Source organism: Oenanthe melanoleuca, chromosome Z (genome assembly GCF_029582105.1).
Source record: "Oenanthe melanoleuca isolate GR-GAL-2019-014 chromosome Z, OMel1.0, whole genome shotgun sequence".
In the NCBI taxonomy this organism is placed as follows: Eukaryota; Metazoa; Chordata; class Aves; order Passeriformes; family Muscicapidae; genus Oenanthe; species Oenanthe melanoleuca.
Genome location: NC_079362.1, coordinates 74,424,161 through 74,445,166, shown reverse-complemented (window position 1 = coordinate 74,445,166; position 21,006 = coordinate 74,424,161). Strand labels below are relative to the sequence as shown.

Genomic DNA, 21,006 nt, shown 5'->3' with positions numbered 1-21,006 from the left:
GCATCACCTTGACAGAAGATTATGGCCCATCCAAACTCTGTTTTGTCAAACAGCTGCATAGCAAATGCAGATACAATGCAGGCACATAAATTATTTCTTTCCAATAAGCAGAATTGGAGAATCACAGGATAATTTGGGTTGAAAAGGCCCTTAAACACCATCCATTTCCTGTGCTCTGCCTCGGACAGGGACACCTTCCACTAGACCAAATTACTCCAAGACCCATCCAACGTGAGTATCCAACTTAGAGTATTTTGTGTTGTAGACAGAACCCGCATTGTTTTTTTGTCAGCAGCGTGATTAAGGGTGTCTTTCAGCCTCTGCTTTGACAGCTCTAGACCTCACACAAGAGGGTTGTAGGCATTGATCAACACTTAAATACTTATGCCATTCACTTACAATGTTACCTTAAAAAGTACGTGATCGTGGGATACATGAGATGATGGGGAAGCTTAAGGCTGACCTCATAAAACTCTTTCCTTTAAATACAGCGCACACAAAACAAATCTACTTTCCACTCAGTAACCCCAGCCCCATCCCTGCCTGCAGTTCACACTCCGTAGTCTATTAGCAGCTGGTTAAGCAGCACAGAAGGGGTTTGATGAGGTATAATGCCGATAAGAGCAATTGTTGCAATCCTGTGAGCAGCTGTAGAGTGGTTTATTTTTTGTTGTTTTGGGCTTTGTTTGTTTGTTTTTAAACTGCAGCGTTTGTGGAAGGCTGGGAGGGTTTATTTGGATGTTCAGATAGGCATCCGTAACATCCGTAGTTAACTCAGCTGTGGGAACAAGCAGTGTTTGTATGGACATACTGTGCGTAGCACTAGAAAAGGTTGAAACCAGATGTTGGTTTGTTTTTTTTTTTTTCCCCTAACAAGCCTCATTTAGGAGGCAGGTTGCTTAGCACCTATAGGCTCATTCCTTACCCTAATTAAAGCCTGCTGGGGAAGACAAAAGCCCCAGCGACTAATCGAGTGATTTCCTGGGAGATAGGAGTATGCATTGGCTGCCTTGGGGAAGGTCTCCTCCTCCAATGGCTGGTGCTGAGCTGAGTTATAGGACTAACACTTTAAAATGGGAAAATGCTCAAGGGAAGAGTCTGGGAAATGGTTCAGGAGATATAGCAGCAGGTTTAGGAAGAAGGAAGAGGAGAAGAAGAAAGGGGTACCGCAGAGGGAGATCCAAGAAGAAGAAGGTTCCGGTTCCAGAAGAATGTCTCACGTTCGAGGTAGGTTTTGTAAAAGTTTGGTGGAAAGAGAAATATTTGAAATGTTGAAATTTAGCAAACGTGACTTGGTAGCTGTAGAGTGTAAGCCTGGAGTTGATGTGTGTGTGAGAAGTTGTTGATAAAACAGCAGGATTTTGAGAACTAGAGCAAAAGGGGAAATTAATTGTGGTTACTAGAGAAACAGAATAGGGAGATTTGAAAGAAATTTTTGTATGGAGATAATGGAATGGCAGAGAAAATGACCTGTGCCTTAAGAAAAAATTGAGGAGGACCAAAAGCCCTCCGTTTTTTTTTTTTTTTTTTTTTTTTTTGTTTTTTTGGTTTTTTGTTTTTTTTTGGTTTTTTTTTTTTTTTTTTTTTTTTTTTTCCCCTGAGGTTAGGGCCCCAGAGATGTGCAGTAGAAAGGCTGTGAGGGAAAGATGGAGTAAAACAACATATGATGAAGGAACTCTTCAGTAAAATATTAGGGAAAGCTACTCTGTAAACTCTTGTTATCTTATGCATGTGGTATAAAATTAGTGTTTGCTCTTATCCCCTCAGATATAGGGGATAAGATGAATAGAAAGGTTGAAAGATGTTGTTATGAAGTAAGAGGTGAGTGTACACTAGAAGAGAACAGCTTGGCTCTGATCTGAGCTTGAGCACTGATGTCCTTCCTGGTGTGTTTGAAGGAAGGAACACTTGAGGGTTTGTGAAAAGGACAAAAGCCTTTGGTCTGGTCATGCTTTAATGATCTAAGAGAGTCTAACCTGCAGCTTGCCCCTTTAGTCTGGTATTGAATTGGAGGGAAAAATAAGCATTTTATGCTCTTAGGAGTTGAACTCATGCAGTGGTGTGGCAGATGGCATGTTTTATTAGCCTGTCGATTCCTGGTTTTGACTAACAGAAGGAGTTTGAAATTAATGAAGTCCTTATGTTTAAATCTTCAAGGTAAGGGGTGTCATAAGACAAAGCACAAAAGCTGTTAGTGTAGAGGACTAGGTATCTGTGCCTATAGTGGAAAACTTCGGCACATTTAAGGGTTTATCTTGAAGTAAATAGTAAATAAAATGAAAGCCTGTCTCAGAAAGCTGTAGCAAAATTATAACTGATTATGTTAGTTACTGAGCTCCTTGGTGTCCAGGTCTTGTAGCAGCATTAAGTGCCCATCTAGTGTGTATGGCAGGGATCAGTATCCCCTAGAAAAGCTCAGCTATTCATTCCCAAAATTGCCTGCCAGCATCCCTCCTCACAGAGCCTGCTGCCAACGCTGCCTGTCCCTTGGCCCATAAGTTACTGTTGTCATTGCTGCTCAGGATGTGCCAATCCTGCAAAAGTAGCTGTCTTTTGGTTAATATGAGCAGATATGCTTTGCATTTCAGGCCTCTTTTTTTCCCGGTGTCTCTTCATCTTCTTGTTTGGGTTGTGTTGGCTGCTCACCTGTTTCTTGGCTGAATCTTTGCTATTTTTTATTGCAATAAATCGGTTGTTTGGTTTTACAGCCAAGTTGCCAATGGAACTGAATGTTGTGAGTAGGTAATTGTTGTGACTAGGTAATGATCTCTGGCTGCTTTTGAAAACAATATTCTCTGCTGCACCTCAATGTTTATTTTTCTGTAAATGTCCCAACATCTCCCTTGCAGCAGGAAACCCATTATCCAGGTTTTGAAGCTTATTGCTGGTGACATTTTCCCTTCATTTTTTATTAATAAAACGTGCTGCATCATCATTATAATGCAAATTATAAGTGCTCTTGATTGAGTAGATAAACTGGGCTGTGAAATCACAAGCTTTCTATTTAATCCACTTCAATTGCAAACTGGAATGTGTTTTATTTATTTTATTCTGTGATTTGTTGGTTTGGTTGGTTTTTCTTTTTGTTTGTTTGGTTTTTAATAGAACAATTCAGTTAAAGAGCAGAGTGTTAATGCTGGAGGGGAGGAAGCATGGCAAGTGTGTCCAGTTCTGTGTTCCTCAGTATAGGAAAGACAGGGATGAATGCAGACTGTCTAGTGGAGGGCACAAGGATGATGAAGGGTCTGGAGCATCTCTTGTCATGAGAGATTGCAAGACCTGGGCATGTTGAGCCTACATGAGACTGAGAGGGGATCTCATTAATGCAGATAAACATCTCAACGGCAGGTGTCCAGAGAATGGTGCTGGACTCTTTTCAGTGGTGTCCAGCGACCAAATACAACTAAACTAAAATAAAATACAATAAAATAAAATAAACTTAACTAAAATACAAGAAGTTTCACTTCAGCATGAGGAAGAATTTCTTTATGTTGAAGGTGGCACAGCTCTGGTAGAGGGGGGTGCAGGAAGGTCTGTGAATCTCCCTCTGTGAGACATTCCAAACCCACCTGGAGCTCCTGTGTGACCTGCTCTGTGTGACCCTGCCTTGCCAGAGGTTTGGTCTGGGTGATCTCCAGAGATCATCCTTATTTCTGTGATTCTGTGATCCTCCTCGGGATCATTTCCAGGGCTACTTGAATTCTTCACAGCCCGGAGCTGCCGCAGGAGTACCGTGTAACTGGGGCCGGTACCTACTGGAGTGTGTGTACGCAGCTGGACTGATTTTCCCTCACAGTTCCCCGTCTGTACCATCCCGGGCCAGTTTCCCCTCGGGGTTCCCGGTGTTTCTGTACATTAGCCCTGCTTTCCCCTCAGGTTTCTCTGTACTACTGTAGCCCTGTTTCCTCTCAGGGTTTCCGCTGTGTCTGTGCCACCCTGGCCCCATTTCCCCTCAGGGTTCTCGGCGTGTCTGTACCTCTCCAGCCCCATTTCCCCTCAGGGCTCCCGGTGCGTCTGTACCACGGCGGGCCAGTTTCCCCTCAGGGTTCCCGGTGTTTCTGTACATTAGCCCTGCTTTCCCCTCAGGGTTCCCGCTGTGTCCGTGCCACTCCAGCCCCGTTTCCCCTCAGGGTTCCCGCTGTGTCCGTGCCACTCCAGCCCCGTTTCCCCTCAGGGTTCCCGCTGTGTCCGTGCCACTCCAGCCCCGTTTCCCCTCAGAGTTCCCGCTGTGTCCGTGCCACTCCAGCCCCGTTTCCCCTCAGGATTCCCGCTGTGTCCGTGCCACTCCAGCCCCGTTTCCCCTCAGGTCCCCGCTCCCCTCCCCGCCGCCCTTCCCGCCGGACCGCCCTCCCCGTCACGTGCCGGGAGCGCGCTCCGGGTGCACGATGATGGTGGCGGCGGCGCCCGGCGGCGGCGGGTAGAAAATGGCGGATTTCGAAGAGCTGCGGGTGAGGAGGAAGGAGGGAGAGAGGTGGTGGCGGGGCAAGATATGGGTGCTGGGGTGCCCGCGCCATCCCCGGGGTGAGAGGGAGGGAGGGAGGGAAGGAGCGGGCCCGCCCCGACTTCCCGGGGGTCGGCGGGGTCTGCCTGGGGAGACCCTCCTTGTCAGTGCCCGGGTCCCCGTTCCCGCCGCGCGGGTTGTGCTGCTGCCGTCGCCGGGGAGGCTCTTCCTGCTCCTCCCGACATTTTAAAAGCCATCTCGGCGCTGCCGAGCGGCCCCAGGGCTCGAACGGCTCCTGCTGGGCCCCGCGCTCCGTGCAGCTAAAGGGAGGGCGGTGAATAACCACCAGGCTGTTAAAAATGCTGATAGTTGTGGAATCTCTGGAAATCCATGGACCGCTTTCCAACCGGGAAAGCTGTGCCTGCCCAGCGTGAAACCCAGTGCTGCTTTTCAGTTCTATTTTATCTTTGGTTCATTATCTTTCATATTGTGGTGGTGGAATCTCTGTAGCAGATTTGTCGGAGTGGGTGTGTGCGTGCGTGTCCTTTCATTTTGTTGAGGTGTGTACACAAAGAGCTGACTGCATAGTTGGTGCTTTTCCTCCTATTTCCTGAACAATCCGCTGGTATCTTTGTGTGGGAGGAGGAGGTTGTCCTTGAGAAGCACCCACACTTGCAGAAGTGGAATTCTTCCTGAGAATTCCGCTTGCAGGCCGCTCCCCCCCCGCAGCCTGGACTTTGTTGCAGGAGGGATAAAACCCGGTTAAATAGGGAGCACTATGAGGTGTACTTTAGTGGAAAGGAAGAGCTGGTGATGGTGTGGCAGTGGGAAATGTGCTGCCATCGCCAGAGAATTTCCCTTGCTGGGGCTTCCTCCAGCACTAACACTGGTAGTGCAGCTGAGGAGCTCACTTATAAAAATGTAGTGGAAAGAACTGAGTTTCTTTGTCTGAGGACAACAGTGCTCTATCTCAGTTTTAGGTTTAGGAACTGTTGGTGGTTTTTTTTTGTTTGGTTTTTTTTTTGGTTTTTTTTTTTTTTTTGTTAGCGAGCATTGTGTGTTGGGGTTTTTTTCCTCTTTATATGTGTTTGAGTTTACACGTTTTCTTGCTTGGTGTCCTCACCCTTTCTCAGCCCTCATTCCAAGGTGTCTCAAAGGCTTTGGCTGAAGCCCCAGTGTAAACTTTGTGCCAGTGGTGACTCTTCTTTTATCGCTTCCTCTCCAGTCATCGGGTGGGGTTGTGATCTGTCTCTCCCAAGGCAGTGTAATCACTTTTCTAGATATCAATAAGTATTGATAGTCTCCCTTGGGGCATTGGGTTCCTGAATACCTTTAAAATTGACAAGAAACTGAGGTGCATAGATAGATGTGGTGCAGGAAGTATGAAGGGAAAAGGGAACTGGGTTTCAGACCAACTGCAGGACTGCCCTTTCATCACTCAAGAGGTGCCACTAGTTTAAAAAAAAGATCTGAAGACATATCTTTTGGTATCCCCATTCATCTTATTTGTAAATGGGAGTGCCTGGAGTTTCTCTAAGTGTTCAATATCCATCTGATAATAATTTGTAGCCTGTTGTGGGAAAGCTCTAGGTAGGTTTTGGAAGAGACTGTAATTGTCTGCCTCATGTCTGCAAGACCATGGCTGAATTTTTCCTTTTTTCTTTTTGCATTTGGGGATGCATTTGAATGTGCCTGCTTGAATACCAGGCACTTGGTTTTGAGGCTTAAATTTTTTTTTCAGGCAACCAAATTTTCCTGCTTCTGACCAAAGATGAAAGAGATTCCCCCACCCCCAGTAGATTTTGTGAATTGACCTTTAGGTGTGATCTGAAATGGCTGCTTTGTAGATTAACCTGCTGAATGTTTTTGTGGCAGTGTTGTTGGCTGCTCTCTTGATTGCAGTTTCTTGTAGTGTGTCATCTCTACCTGCTTTATAAAAGGCCAATTGGGCCATTTTGAGAGTGGAATTTATTTTAGTAATTTCTTAAGGACTGACTGAAGGCAGGAGGTCAGAGTTCTCTCTTAAACCCTGTTTCTTGAGGGAAGCAAACAGGAGCAGCCTTTTCTTTTTTTCTTTTTTTTTTTTTCTTTTCAGGGCAAGGAAGCATTTTAATATTTGTTAGGACTATGCCTGGCATCCTCTGGATCTTCACAGTAAAAGTTCTGTGGAGCTGGGACCCAGAGGTTATAACTGTGAGGCTGTAGTGAAAGAAACCAAACTTGAAGAAACCTGCTGTTACCTCAGGCCTTCTGGAATCATCCGTTTTCTTAAACATTTACTGTTTTGAGATATTGGTGAAAATATCTGGTCTAAGGCTTACCCTTCCAGACCATGTGATTAAGTTTTTATTGGCTAGTAGTGTTTATTGGTTTCTGGAGTATTGAGGGGGTGTGGCTGAGAAGATGTGGAGAGCACAACTCTGTTGTGTCTGTTTGAGAGTTATAGTTGGTTTTGAGATACCATTTCCAGTGCTGCTGTTCACAGATGTGTTTTTAAACCTGGCTCATACCTTTATCCATAATCCCCTCTCCAGAGCAGCCCAGTAGATGTTGAAGGAATTACTCAGGCACAGGCGGATGTGGAACAGAATCATCAGTCTGGTGTGGAGGCCAGAGATGACGAGTAGACACATTTTTTGGCCCAGAAGTGGGGAACTACAGCTCCTTCTGAGAGCCATCTGTGAGAAAGCAATTCCAGCTCCCAACAGATTCTGAACTCACCAAGATTTGGCTTGTTGAATCTCAACAAAATACTGCAGCTAAGAGGATCAGTTACATATTGTTACTTAGGATTCTTGGGTCCTCTGTGTTTCTGCTGGCGTCCTGACTCTAAAGTGGAAACAAATAATGTGGAGTGCATGCAGTCTTTGAAACAGATCTCTAGTTAAGGTGATAGCATCAGGCTCATCGTTTGTGTTTAATCACATTTTGAAGTAATTTGTTAGTGTCATCTTTATGGGGCAAAAAAGAAGGCTCTGTATAGACAAAGACTCTGTGCCAAAACTGGTCTATGACACTTGTGGTCCGTTTCACAGCTATTGTGGAAAATAACTCATTTGCTTGACAAGGATGCTAATATATCCTTTCTGGCAGGAGGGAGTGCACAAAATTTACTGGAAAATCATGTTTTTAAATGCTGGAAGTAGATTCCACTTTTACTTTTTGCTCTTGCCCATCCAGTACTGAAGTCACACGATTCAAATGGGAAGAAAAATGTTGTTTGGATACTGTATTAAAATACAGAATTTGAAGTCTCATTCTTTTATATATTGGATATCTTTTTCATACCAGGCTTGGTGTCTTTCCACTTCTCTTGCTTTATTTTTCCAGTCTGGAAGAACAGTGTAACTGGCCATCTCACATTTACCAGGTTAAGCAGTGCTTAGTGCTAAATTGCTAACAAGAAAATGCTGAGAGCTGTTTTCATGTGCTCTCTTCGAGCTCATTGCCAAACACTTTTATTTTATCTGTGTTAATGTAATTTTATTGTATATGTTGACCAGTTTATGTGTTTGATGTAGAAGTCAAATCCCACATGATGATCTGGGTTAAAGTTAAGATGGTGGGCAGAATAGATATTGAGAAATTGCTGTTGGTGCTGTAATGATCCTTAGGCTGCAGTTAAATTGAGTGTATTAAGTAACATAAAATACTGATAAAATACTCCTGATAACTTATGATAATGTGTTGTTACTTTGTATCTGCACTGAAGTCCTGTGTTCTTGGTAGGTTCACAGTCACTATTCTAGATCGCTAAGGTTTATCTAGACACCTTAAAAATTTGTTGTATGTAAAATCATTAATGATTAAGTGATTGTGCTGAGATACAGTGATGGGGAGAGGAAGGAGATAATGTGGTTTAGGGTACTCTAAAGAAGAGGCTGCAATGAAATGGCCAAGCTTTGAGTGTCTTAAATATTTATGTTTGTTTAACTTAGGATTTTTGCTGTTATTAAGTGCATGCAACTTGGGATCTAATTCCTAATTTAGAAGCCAGGCTAGAGTCTGTGCAGAGGAAAATCTGCATAATACTCGGGATCTGGTGATTATGATTTGCCTTGACTGTGGTTTTCTTTAGAGCTGCTTTTGCTGTTCTGTACTACTGACACAGATTTCAATAATGGCATCTTCATTTTTCCCTGAGACTTGCATTTCTTTATCTATGATTATATCAGTTTGGGAAAACATTTTCAGTCAGCAGAGAGGTCCTCAACCATCCCAAGACACAGGTTGTTTTTCCTTACCATCATTACCCATTTCTAGACTGCTATAGGTCATCAGGGACACAGATGTGCTGCACAAGATGTCACAAATGTACTGCTTTGCTGAATGTCCATGAAAGGGCTTATAGTCAGGAGTGAGGATTTGTAGAACCTGTCCTTGGTGTGTCCCTTCTGTACAGAGCATTCAGACACTTTGGAGATTATCTGGAAGCCAGTGGGGCTGAAGCAGAGCTCCTAGGGGCAAGCTGACCAGTACATCTGAGTAGGCTGGATTGCTTCTGCAGTACAAGTATCCACTCAAGCTGTACTTGGCCTGAAAGCCACAGTTATTCCTGCTCATTGTAGACGTACATCAAGAGCTAACAGGCATTTTCAGTTATCTTGCACTGAGTTATACATATATATAAAGAGAGAGAGAGATGTAGAGTGACTGTTAATGTTGCAGGGGAATGTGGAGATTCACACAGATCTTGTTTGGAGAGATGTTTGATCCCTTACTTTGCTTTGAAGCACGCCTGTCCCTTAATTTCAGTGGCATGTCAGCATTTCCTGGGCTCCTTAACATCATCTTCCCTGGGAAATTAATGCCATTCCAGATACACCTACGGCTTAATGCTTTAGAACAGTGTTGCTGCTGATGAATCATGGTTGCTAAAGTTTAACTGTAAGAAACAAAAAACCTATGAAACTTCTTATAATCTTCAAGTGTGAATTTCAGGGGGAAAAATATTTCTGAAATATGACAGTTCTTGAATTATCCAGTCTGATTTCCTTCCTTAGAGTTTTGTCAAAACTACTTTGTGTTCATGGAGTAATGTTAAAACTGAAATGGTTTTGGTTTTGTGTTTAAAAAGCTTTTTTTATTGGGCTCTGCAGCTGTAAAAAAACTTCTTTTAAGAGAAAATGGCATCTACATGACACAACTTGAATGTCTGATCTTAATTGAGTGATGTGAAAAGCATATTAATAACGAGGCTGCAGACTTCTGCAATGTGCTAGAAAACCAAAAGAAAATAATTTGGTAAGAGTTTGTGGGAAGCAGTGTCTGCCTTGCACTGATTATAAATGTTTTCAAATGTATGTCCCAATAAAAGTTTGTTGATGATAATGAATGTCCACTCTATATTGGTAAATGGAGTAGGAAGATAAATACAGAATCATAGATTTGGTTTGGATGGGACCTTAGAGCTTCATCCCCATGGTCAAGGACACCTTCCACTGTCCCAGGCTGCTCCAATTCCCATCCAGCCTGGCCTTGGGCACTGCCAGGGATGCAGGGGCAGCCACAGCTGCTCTGGGCACCCTGTGCCAGGGCCTGCCCACCCTCCCACCAGCAATTCCTTCCCAATATCCCACCCAGCCCTGCCCTCTGGCACTGGGAGCCATTGCCTGTGTCCTGTCCCTGCATGCCTTGTCCCCAGTCCCTGTGCAGCTCTCCTGGAGCCCCTTCAGGCCCCAGCAGGTGTGTTTTCATGTACATGTTTTTTTGTTGCCTTAAAGGGAAAGTAGAATCTTAGAAGCTTTAGAGGGGAAATGTTGTAAAAGCTGCTGTTTAGATATTCCTGTAAACCTCATTTTCTGCAAGTCTTTTTTCTAAAGCCTATGTAAGATTTTTACATTGATGGACAAAATTATGTATATTTTTCATACTTGCAAGCATTTTTAATGTGGATGTTAATTTAAAACTTTGACTATAGTGTTGAATTCAGTCTGTGTCTTCTAGTAAAATGAAATCCATCTTGTAACAAAGTGCTAGTTTGTGAATTCTTGTTGTATGAAATGTTAGCTGTGTCCAGGCGTAACTGACTGCACATTTCACCTTGATTAACTTGCAGGAATGCACAGAAGGCAGCAGGCAGGGTAATAGGTAGTATTTTGCAATACGTTCTGTTTCCATAATCTCAGTGTAAAGGATTATTTTACTCATTTGCATTGTGATTATGGAATCCAGCATCATGCTTACTGCCTGCATCTGAAATAAAAGAGCTGGCATTGCTATCAAGCTTATGCAGCTCTTTACAGAAGCATGCAATGTGAAGTTTTCTGTAAATTCATGAATAATGGTATTATCTTTTAACACAGTTTCTCTTTTATTTCCTAACCATAAAGCTGTTACAGCAAACCATTTTTTATGAATGTTGGAACACTTTATTTTCGTCACTGAGAGCAAGGAAAAGTAGAAAGGGAATGCCAGGTGGAGACTAACATTCTCCATCTTGTATTGTTTTGTTGTTGAGGGAAGTTGCTGGGATGAAATTATGGTGACATCTGCTGTGGCCTCTTCAGAAGTTTGGGTGAGCCACTTAGTGCCTCATATGACTTTTTGTGGCTGCTGTTTTTATAGACAGGATGTTGGGGACTATCTGTGTGGAGGCTGCTGTGTTAGCTGTGATCAGAACAGCTTCTAGATAGAAGAGTCACTGCACCTGAATGGGCTGTGTGGAAATGTTGATAATCAGGGGCTGAAATACAATCACCTTGTCTCATCAATGATGAGGAAAGAGTGTGCCAGATGAATTTTCGGCCATAGTGTTTTAGGTGGTCATTTTGATTTATATAAACAGTGTGACTCTTGAGAAGGCAGGTCCTGGCTACTTACTCCTGCTGTGTTTCAATGGCACAAGAAGTAGCCATTGACTTGGACTTGGGATAGCGCGTGCCCATGGTGTCCCAGCCAGGGTGTGACACAGCCCAGGGCAGTGCCTGTCCCCTGTGCTGGCACTGCTGGGACACCTCCAGTGCTGGGGACAGCTCTGGAACCCTCAGGGCAAGAGAGACACCGAGGGGCTGGAGCGTGTCCAGGGCAGGGACGGAGCTGGGGAAGGGGCTGGAGCCCCAGGAGAGGCTGAGGGAGCTGGGTTGTGTTGGGCTCTGCTCTCCGGTATCAGAGGGACAGGACGAGATGGAATGGCCTCAAGTTGTTCCTGGGAAGGTCTAGATTTGATATTGGGAAAAATGTTTTGATCTAGAGTGTTGTCCAGCCCTGCACAAGTTGCCCAGGACAGTGGTGGAATCCCCATCCTTGGAGGGATTTAAAAACTTGTGTGGATGTGGCATTTGGGGACATGGTTTAGAGGTGGCCTTGGCAGTGCTGGAGCAATGGTTGGAATTCATTATCCTGGAGGTCTTTTCCAGCCTAAATGATTCTGTGATTTTAAATTCTCTTTTCATTTGACACAGTTGGCTGGTCTTACTGCCAAAACGATTTTCACAATATTAGAGAATAGGGGAGAAGCCAGGGACACAAGGAGAATTTTGACTTTTTTGGTGTCTGACTCAATATTTGGGCAAAAGTTGTATTAAAACTTCAGCTGAGATTGGATCTGTGTCAGAACATGAGTGTTAACTGTGTAATAAGGACTTGGAAGATAAAGTCAAAACATTGTTTTTTTGAGTTGTGTCCCTTCTGAAATCAATGCCCAAAGCTTTAATAATCTGAACTGTTTTTAAAAATACATATGATCCCAAATGTCTGCTATTTCCTACCTCCTGTTAGCACCTTCATCTCCAGTTCTTGAGTCTGGAGTTGTCACTGAAGATTGTTGTTTCACCTTTAAAAACTTTACCTCCTTACTATGGTAAGAGTCCCCCAGAATTAGGAAGCAAGTAGGTTAGAAGATTCTGGGCAACTTTATACCTCTGAAATGGAGGTATAAATTACTCACCAAAATGTGAAATGATGCATCTGTGCAAAGTTAATTGTTAGTAGTAGCAGGGCATGAGATTGTTTCCTTTTGTGTAGTGGACTTTGTTGTTTTTTAATTCATGTTTTCACAAACAGAAGGATTCCAAGTTTTTTAACTTCACAATTCAATTTTGTCTTCCAAAATGAGCCAAAAGATATTTCCAAATAGCCAAAAGATATTTTTGTGACACTTGATACTGGAATGTGATCTGGAAAAAAGAGGGAGTTCTTTGTTTCAGTTGAATCAATTATGTTGTCTGTATATCATGCTGTATACCACAGTATACAATAGATAATGTAGTTTTTTAAGAACCGTCTGCCTTGCTGTGCATATCTTTCAGCAGTGAAATCTGATATGCCTGTTTATGCATGCGTCTAACAGTGTCCAAAATAAAGGACGTTTCACAATAAACTATTGAGAATTAAGAAATAAAATAAGGAAGTGCTTAAAATGTTGGAAGACAGGTGATAATACTGATTATCAAATAAAATACCAAACAAAAAAAAAAAATCAAGACAAAGTGAGACAGATTCTTGTGGTACAGCTTATGCTTGTGCTGTGAATTTCAGATTTTGTTGTTACTATTGTTTGAGTGTAGAAACAAATCTTTCATGGGCGAACTCAACCTGCATCCTGGACGCTTTGTTTCTTCATTTTAAACTAACTGTACTTTTGTGTTCTGTGAAGGTGTGGGCAGTACCCATAACCAAGTAACAAGTTGTCAGATTAGATGATGAAAGATGCCGCACCATGCTCCTTGAAAAGGCCTCCTTGGGATGTTGTTGGCTCACCTGTGTTTTTTTTTCCTCCTTCCTTTCTAGAATATGGTATCAAGTTTTCGTGTTTCTGAACTGCAAGTGCTGCTGGGGTTTGCTGGACGTAATAAAAGCGGGCGCAAACATGACCTCCTGATGAGGGCACTGCACTTACTGAAGAGTGGCTGCAGCCCAGCAGTTCAGATCAAAATCCGGGAGCTCTATAGGCGTCGGTATCCAAGGACGATTGAGGGGCTGTCGGATTTATCGGCTATAAAACCTGCGGCGTTCAACTTGGACAGCAGTTCCTCTCCAGTCGAGCCTGACTTGGCTGTCGCGGGCATTCACCCACTCCCTTCGACTTCAGTCACACCTCAGTCTCCATCCTCGCCTGTCAGCTCCGTGCTCCTCCAAGACACTAAGCCTCACTTTGAGATGCAGCAGCCGTCCCCTCCGATTCCTCCTGTTCATCCTGATGTGCAGCTGAAAAGCTTACCTTTTTACGATGTGCTCGACGTGCTCATTAAACCCACGAGTCTGGGTAAGTGTTTAATACCTCTGCAGCTTGCTTAATTCATTAAATAAGCTTTGCTTCTGACAGTGCTGAGCCCAGACTTCAGTGGCTTTTTGCAGCTGGGACAAGTGGAGACTCCTTTCTTTTTACATCTTTACCTTTTCCTTTTCTTTACCGTTTTCCCCAAAAGTACAAAACCACAATCCAGAAAACAGAGTTTTCTGTTATAAAAGTAATATGATTTAAGACTTCTGTCTTTTGAATATTAAAAAGAAGAGCAGAGTAATTCAGCTGGATGGTACCTACGGTGATCATCCAACTGCCTGACCAAAAGTTAGAGAAAAATAACTTTCTCTAATTTGCCTTAAACACTGGCAGCTTACAGCATTGACTGTTTTTCCTAGGGCCCTGTTCTGATGTTTGATCACCCGCTTTGTAACAAAATGTTTCCTAATACCTAATCTGAACCTCCACTTTTTGGCTGAAAGATTTGAACCTGAAGTTTGTTCCCAGTGCAAATGAGGAAGTGTTTTGTCAGGAGTAGTAGAAAAAGGATTTCAGGGTCAGTAATTTACAAGTTGCAACAGGGTAAAGAGAACGAGTTCGTTGATTTGCTATTTTACCTTTATCTCACTCCCAGCAATTCTGCAGGCTCTGAGATCTGGCACTGGAATAGATACTTTGTGCTGCCATGTTCGGTGTTGTGTTCAGTGTAGTGAAATTTCTCAGCCTCCAAGTTGTTGAAATACTGTATGTTATAATATGGAGTGGACATTGTCTTCCAGATAAACTTGATTTCAGGTTATCTTCCCCAAGATAAACTTGGCTCAGTCTTGTACATTTTTAATGATTTGGAACTCCATCTTCTGTCTTGAAATTCAGTCTGGTTTACCTTATGTGGCAAAAACTGTTTAATAATATGTATATAGAATAGTCTGCATCCTCTTAAACAATTCAGTTTCTTAACTGATCATGAAGTCTTTTAGGCTGTGACCACCCATACCTCAGTGAGGGATGTTCTGATCATCTGCCATCCTCCAGTACCAAAAGCAGAAAACTTTACCAGCAAACAGTAATTACAGTGCCTGTTGTCACTTCTCTTTGTGCATAGTGACTCTCACATTTTTTGTGCATTTGAGAGTTAAGTGTTTAAATAACAGCTAAGCCAGAGAGCTAGACTATAGTCCACCTCACTGCTTCATGCTTGAGAAGGGACGAGTGCGATTCTTTGCACTTATATGAGAGCACAGGCGTCAGTGTGGGGTTTAGTTTTAAACCACACTGAATTAAAGAACAAAATATTTCCACTGTCTTTTTTTATGTGTGCTCAAGTATTATTCTTAAATATCAAATGTGCTCTGTAGTGTGTGTGTGCATACGTGCATGCTGTAGCATGTATTTGGAATTGCTTGAGGAGCTCAGTGTGTGTTTCCTCCATGTGGGTTCCATTTCATATTTGCCTCCTTTTTGTGTGTTTTTCTGGGTATAGAAACAATCTCCCTTGAATGCCACAGTGCACAAGACAGTCCAGCTCTTCCAAATTTGTCTGGTTTAGTTGTGCTATTTTTGGTTTTGTCCTCCTTACTGCTTATTTTAAATTGCACGTGTCTAATCTACCTTTACTTCAGATGAAAATTTCTAACTTCTCTTAAATTTTAAAGAAAGTAGGAAAGCAACATGTGCCTCCTGTGGACTTTAAATGCTAAAATATTGCTGGTTCCCGTCACTTACAGAACTTGGATTCTGATGTGAACATTGCATCTGTTTATATTTTTTGTCAGATGCCACTAAAAGTTAACTCCAGATATGAAGTCTAGCTGGCTTCTCTGACTTGAGGGTTTGTGCTCCCTGTCTTCCTCCCCAAAGATTTATTTAGTTATTTATGTGTAGCTGTTTGTGAATTTTCCAGCTGTCCATTAATAACTTCTGGTGCACATGTTCTTCCTTACAGTAGTTGTTGGCATCTCTGTGGTATTCCTTTTGTCAGGTATCCATTTAAATATTTTTTTGTGTATTTGTTTGAACTTTCCTCCTTTGGGAGAAAGGATTATAACAGTTTGCCAAGCTGTTTTCGTACTGAAGTGTAATGTGATATTAAACCATCTGAATGCAGTTTAATGAAAGATTTGTTCCTTTGCTTTTTTTGTTAAGTTAAATGCAGTTCAACCACCATTTGAGTATGTTCAGTGACTTATGCCTCGTTCCAGGCGTGAACTACAGTTCCTGCTTTAATCAATGGCTTTGATCACAATGGTTCAACCTCTTTTGTATCTTTTTTTTCTTCTTCTAGTACAGAGCAGTATTCAGAGGTTCCAGGAGAAGTTTTTTATCTTTGCTTTAACACCTCAGCAGGTCAGAGAAATCTGTATTTCCAGGTAAGAAGTAAGAGTGTGATGTAGTGTAGGTAAACTTCTACAGAATTTCAGGAGAAAGTGTGTGGGTTTGGTTCACTGTATGCATCGCTTACTCTTCAGATGCAGAGTGGTAATCCTCACTGATGTTACTCTTGAGTTTGTTATATTTCCTTCAGGAACAACTGTGCACAAAATTTGTGTGCATTTTGTGTAAATTTTACTCTGTTAAAGAATTAACAATTACTCAATTCTGAATAATTGTCACTGTTTAGAGAGATGGGAAGCTTCCCTATATTTCTCCTGGTTGCAGGAATGGAAGCCTGCTTTTCTGTTTTTTTTTTTCCCAGGTTGATGCTGTAAACTATGAGAATTCATAGGTGTTTTTTCATCCCTGACAGCATCCTTCTTTATTGTTCTATGAACTTTTGATGGAGGATGCTGATCCTGAAGTCCTGTGTAATTTGGCAGTAGTTAAACAGAAATGTCAATTGTAACGTGTTCATAGCTAAATAAAACCAAAAATAAGAGCAAAGTTACCTGCTGCTGGGGCAAGTGTGTCAGTTGTTTCTCTGCATGGATGCAATATGAGTCCTGCTAAGCGTGCACTTCTCTTTTTCTTTCTCTTTGTCACAGGGACTTCTTGCCTGGAGGCAGGAGAGATTACACGGTCCAAGTTCAGCTAAGGTACATTTTGTGTAGTGTTCTCTGAAAACTTAATTGGCTGATGGATGTTTGCGGGGACACTTGAAAATGATGCTTTCTTTTTCCATGGATACAGGCTATGCCTAGCAGAGACAAGCTGCCCTCAAGAGGATAATTATCCTAATAGTTTGTGCATTAAAGTAAATGGGAAGCTGTTCCCATTGCCGGTAAGTATGTATGTATGCATTTGTGGCTTCTTGGTGACTTGTGGAGTGTGTATGTGTTTTTCTGTAGTGTTAGCTTGCAAAAACACTCAAGCTGTTTGTTACCAGATTTCTCTAATGCTAGGCATGGAGTTTGTACATTTGCTGTGAGAGATAGTCCATGCACTGGCTTTAATATGATTAACAGCAGTAATGGCTAAGTGTGATTAAGCCCCCTATAGCAAATCTTGTCTTTTGCTGTTGACATAGCTAAATAATTCAAAAACAATCTGGTGTCTGCATGGAGAATCCTCCTCATGGGTGCTTAGATTGAGTTGATTTGAGGGTGGTAGCCCTCACTGTGTGGATTTGCCTGTTTGTGATAGGCTCGAGTTCCTTCTTTTTCTGAGGGGATGGCATCAGCCCCTTGTGTGCCATTTGTGCACTGCTTGCATCTGTCTGCTTAGGACTTTGTTGTGGGCATGAAGAACAGATACGTTTTAGGGTTCCTAGAATATGCTTGAGGAGAGAGGACAAAGGACTCTGCATGATTCAATGTGAATCAAGCAAAAACCATTTATTGTGCTTCTAAACATTGTTTATATTTACTTATCTTGGATTACACAGAAGCCCAGTATTTCATTGGTAGATCTGCTTTGTCCACAAGGCAGGCACACATCTTTTTCTTAACCTAGTTGGTTGATACTATAAGCATCATTTTAGTTGGGTTGACATCCCTGTGTTTGTCAGCAACTTTCTGCTTCTTCTTCAGCTTTTTTTATCCACAGAGAGGACCTCATTTGGAAAGTTAGGCTGGTTCATTTAGCACATGTCCATTTTCCTGTAAATATGATCCTACACGTGCTGATACTGTAACAGAACACTGTTGACAGTCACACTTCAGGGGTGTCTGATGCTGCAAAAATTAGTACATAGTCACAGGGTCATCTGGAGGCTTGGATATAGACACAAAGGGAAAAGCTCTCTCATTCTCAAAATATCTCTGGAATGGGTTTCTTTCTTTTTTCATTCAGTAGAACAGAGAAACACTTGCACAATCCATTCAGAAATACATTCAGAAATACATTTTGCAGCTATAAAGGGTGGAAAAAGTAATAGAACAGAGGGTTTTTTCATTAATGGGTTTGGAGAGAGAGAAGATGTGAAACCTCTCTTCCAGAATGTTTTTAACCACCTTGTTGTGTCAGATGTGTTGTACCCTCCCTCTTCCCATATGCAACTGTGACTGTTTTTTTTGGTTGTTGTTTTTTGGTTTTTTTTTGCCTCTACTCAGCTTATATGAGACTCATTAGATTCTCTTCCTCCTACATCAGTCTTCAGGTTATAAGAGGGTTTCTTTCTCATGTTTTCTGGTCAGTGTTTTCTGCTAATGCTGGTTACATCTGTGTAATAACTTTGAGGGTTTTCTCAGACTGTCTTTCAGCAGCCAACAAGAAAGAATTTGGTCTGATGTTATCTTATGGACATCAGTGTCAGCTGATTCTCAGTCTTGTTAATACAGGTTCCACCCTGCTGTGCTCTCCATTTTGTGCATAATATGTCACAGTTGTAGCAGAAACTACTGCTCATCTCAGATTATTGTTTTGCTTTAGACCTAAATCCGCTAGGTTCTTCCTGCACATGATTAGATGACTTTTTAATCTGTTCAGCTGAACCTTAGGAGGGAAGGTGAATAAATCACTATTGTCTTGGCAACTTGCCTTCCCCTTCTCATTCACTATGAGCTGGATGACAAATAGAGCCTCAGTCTGAGTGCTTCTGCAGACTTTTTTGTTGATTTGGTCTCTCTCTGCATCATCTGGGGCTTCCTTTCTGTTGCAGGAAGCGTAAGGTATCTTCTTGGTCTCAAAGACCCCTCTTGTCCATTGCAGTATTTTTAGGTAATTAACCAGTGATGCCAGCTTCTACTGCCCACTTGCACAGTTCATTAGTGATCTTCTGTCCTTGCCTCGTAGGGCAGCTCATGCCTCTGCAGAGGTCTGTAAATTCTTCTTGGTCATCTCCTTGCCTATAATCCTTACCAAAAGCTTCAGAGAAAGGCTGCCTGTATGCCAATACTGCACGGGGTTCTGCTTATGTTAACACCATGTTTGCCTGTATCCTGCATCTGTGTCACTGGGAAAAGCCAGATAAATGAGCAGTTATGCTTTCTCTTGATAAATTTCCTTGCTGTAGCAAATGATACCTGCCTTGAGTAGTGTTCTTCTTTAAAGAACCATGGAAGACATCAAGGCCCGAATGATACTGATAGTTTCTTGCCACTGGAGTTGGTAGCCTGCCTAAACAGTGCCAGGGCCATTCTGATTGGTAGACAAGCAGAATGCTCCTAGAAGAATAGGAGGGGAAAGTTCTAGATTGTTGTAGGAGTAGGAGAGTGAATCTGTTCTCAAGAATCAGCTCTGTGGGAGAAAACACTGAAAGCTTCACTGAAATGAAGTGTGTGCACTGCAGAGTCTGTTCTGGAAAAAAAAAAAAAATTGGGAAATGTAAGAACTTGCATTCACTCTCTTCTGAAATCATTCTGTCTTTTAAATGTGAAATTGTCACCAGTTCCCATATGTCTGCTCTCTCTGTGTTCTGGGATAAAGCCCTCATGGCATACTGGGCTAGTGAGGCTATTTGTTTATATATATATATATATATATATATATATATATACACACACACACATACACATACAAATATATTTTATTTTTATTGTTCTTGTTATTATTGTTTCCAGACTTAGCATCTTTCAAAGTAACTCCTTTTCCAAGCACTAGGTTGTGAATGTGTGTGTATTTCTCTGGTTAAAGAACTACATATTTTTTTCCCAGCATATCTTTCCTGGGTGTGTTTTTTGTTTAAAACAACACTGTCTGGAAATGCATCAATAAGGTCTGAGAAGAGGCTGAGCTGCATCTTGCTGGCATCCTTCAGGTGCAGGATGAGTTTGAGATGAGTGACTGCAGGCTGGCTGTGAGCTCAGTGCAGGGATTCTCAGGGTAGCAGTGGCAGACTGGCTTGTTTTCACCGTGACAGATGCAGGGCGAGACAAATAAGCTGCTGGCTTATTGAGTGACAAGGGCATTGGAACTGGATGATCTTTAAGGTCACTTCCAACCCAAACCACTCTGGTTGTGTGATCTCTTAAATACAGCTGGTACTCCATGTGCAGTCCTTCTTCAGGGGCCTTGGCTGAGGATCCGTGACACCTGTTGCTAACACAGGTGTAGTTGATCCAAGGCAAAATCGTCACTGTCACTGGGGAGACGTGGAGCTTTTGGACCAAGGAGTAATTGTTTCTTAATCAGTTAAGTGTTTTCAGTGTGTGAAACACTGAGTTGAGTCTTCATTACTTGATCTGTTTGTAACTAAGGCTGTGACCTTGTGATGTTTCACTCTGTTCCAGTAGGGAACGGGGGGAAAGAGGACAAAGCATCCACATGACCTTCTGCTCTTCCAGTGAACTTACCTGGACCCAAACTGTGTTCTTTCACCTTTCCAGTGCTTCTGTAAAACAGTTTCAAAACAACAAATGTTTTATAACTGTGTTTGACTTACGGTGATCTACAGTAGATCACTGTGAGTGTCTAATATTTCTCAGGATAAATGCTGGCTTTGCCTTCCAGCCTAGAGAGCCTGTGAGTTTCCCTGCTTCTCATAGATCTGTCTAAAACTAACAAGTATGTGTCAGCAGTTTCAGAGTATAGTGGGGAGACTGGGTAACACATCCATTGTCCTTTTTTCCACAGGGATATGCTCCACCACCAAAAAATGGAATCGAACAGAAGCGACCTGGGCGTCCCTTGAATATCACATCTCTTGTTAGGCTGTCATCAGCAGTGCCAAACCAGATTTCCATTTCCTGGGCTTCTGAAATTGGAAAGGTAACCCGCATGTTCTGTTAAGAGATCATCTAAATAACCTGTTTGGGCATTCCTGCTCCTCTGCTGCCTGATGTGGCTGGCAGAGTGTTTTGTATTAGATGGCTGAACTTAGTTTTGCTTCTAGTTTGCTCTAGAACTGTGGTAGTTTTCAGTAACACATGTGAGATTTGCATACCATGGAAAGATTTTCTTACAGGATTCACGTTAGAAAGTCTGCTTTGAGTTTGCCTGAAATCCATGTCAAAAATAATAAACTGTTTTTGTCATGTGAATAGTAAATCCCCCTGTATAATGAAAG

The 21,006-nt window shown here is 42.3% G+C and overlaps 1 protein-coding gene across 6 annotated transcripts in view; it reads left to right on the top strand.

Moving 5' to 3' along the window:
- Positions 1-4,353: 4,353 nt before the first annotated feature.
- PIAS2 (protein inhibitor of activated STAT 2) overlaps positions 4,354-21,006 on the top strand; it is a 28,097-nt gene continuing 11,444 nt past the window's right edge. For 2 of the 6 annotated variants that reach the window (XR_008842651.1, XM_056514884.1), the window contains exons 1-6: positions 4,354-4,448; positions 13,172-13,646; positions 15,910-15,994; positions 16,607-16,657; positions 16,752-16,842; positions 20,574-20,708. Coding sequence is in view for 4 of the 6 variants with exons in the window: in XM_056514884.1 (XP_056370859.1) it covers positions 4,425-4,448; positions 13,172-13,646; positions 15,910-15,994; positions 16,607-16,657; positions 16,752-16,842; positions 20,574-20,708 (861 nt within the window). In the remaining 2 variants the exon portion in view is untranslated. The remainder of the gene's footprint in view (positions 4,449-13,171; positions 13,647-15,909; positions 15,995-16,606; positions 16,658-16,751; positions 16,843-20,573; positions 20,709-21,006) is intronic. The other 4 variants (XR_008842650.1, XM_056514886.1, XM_056514885.1 and 1 more) reach the window with 3 other exon arrangements.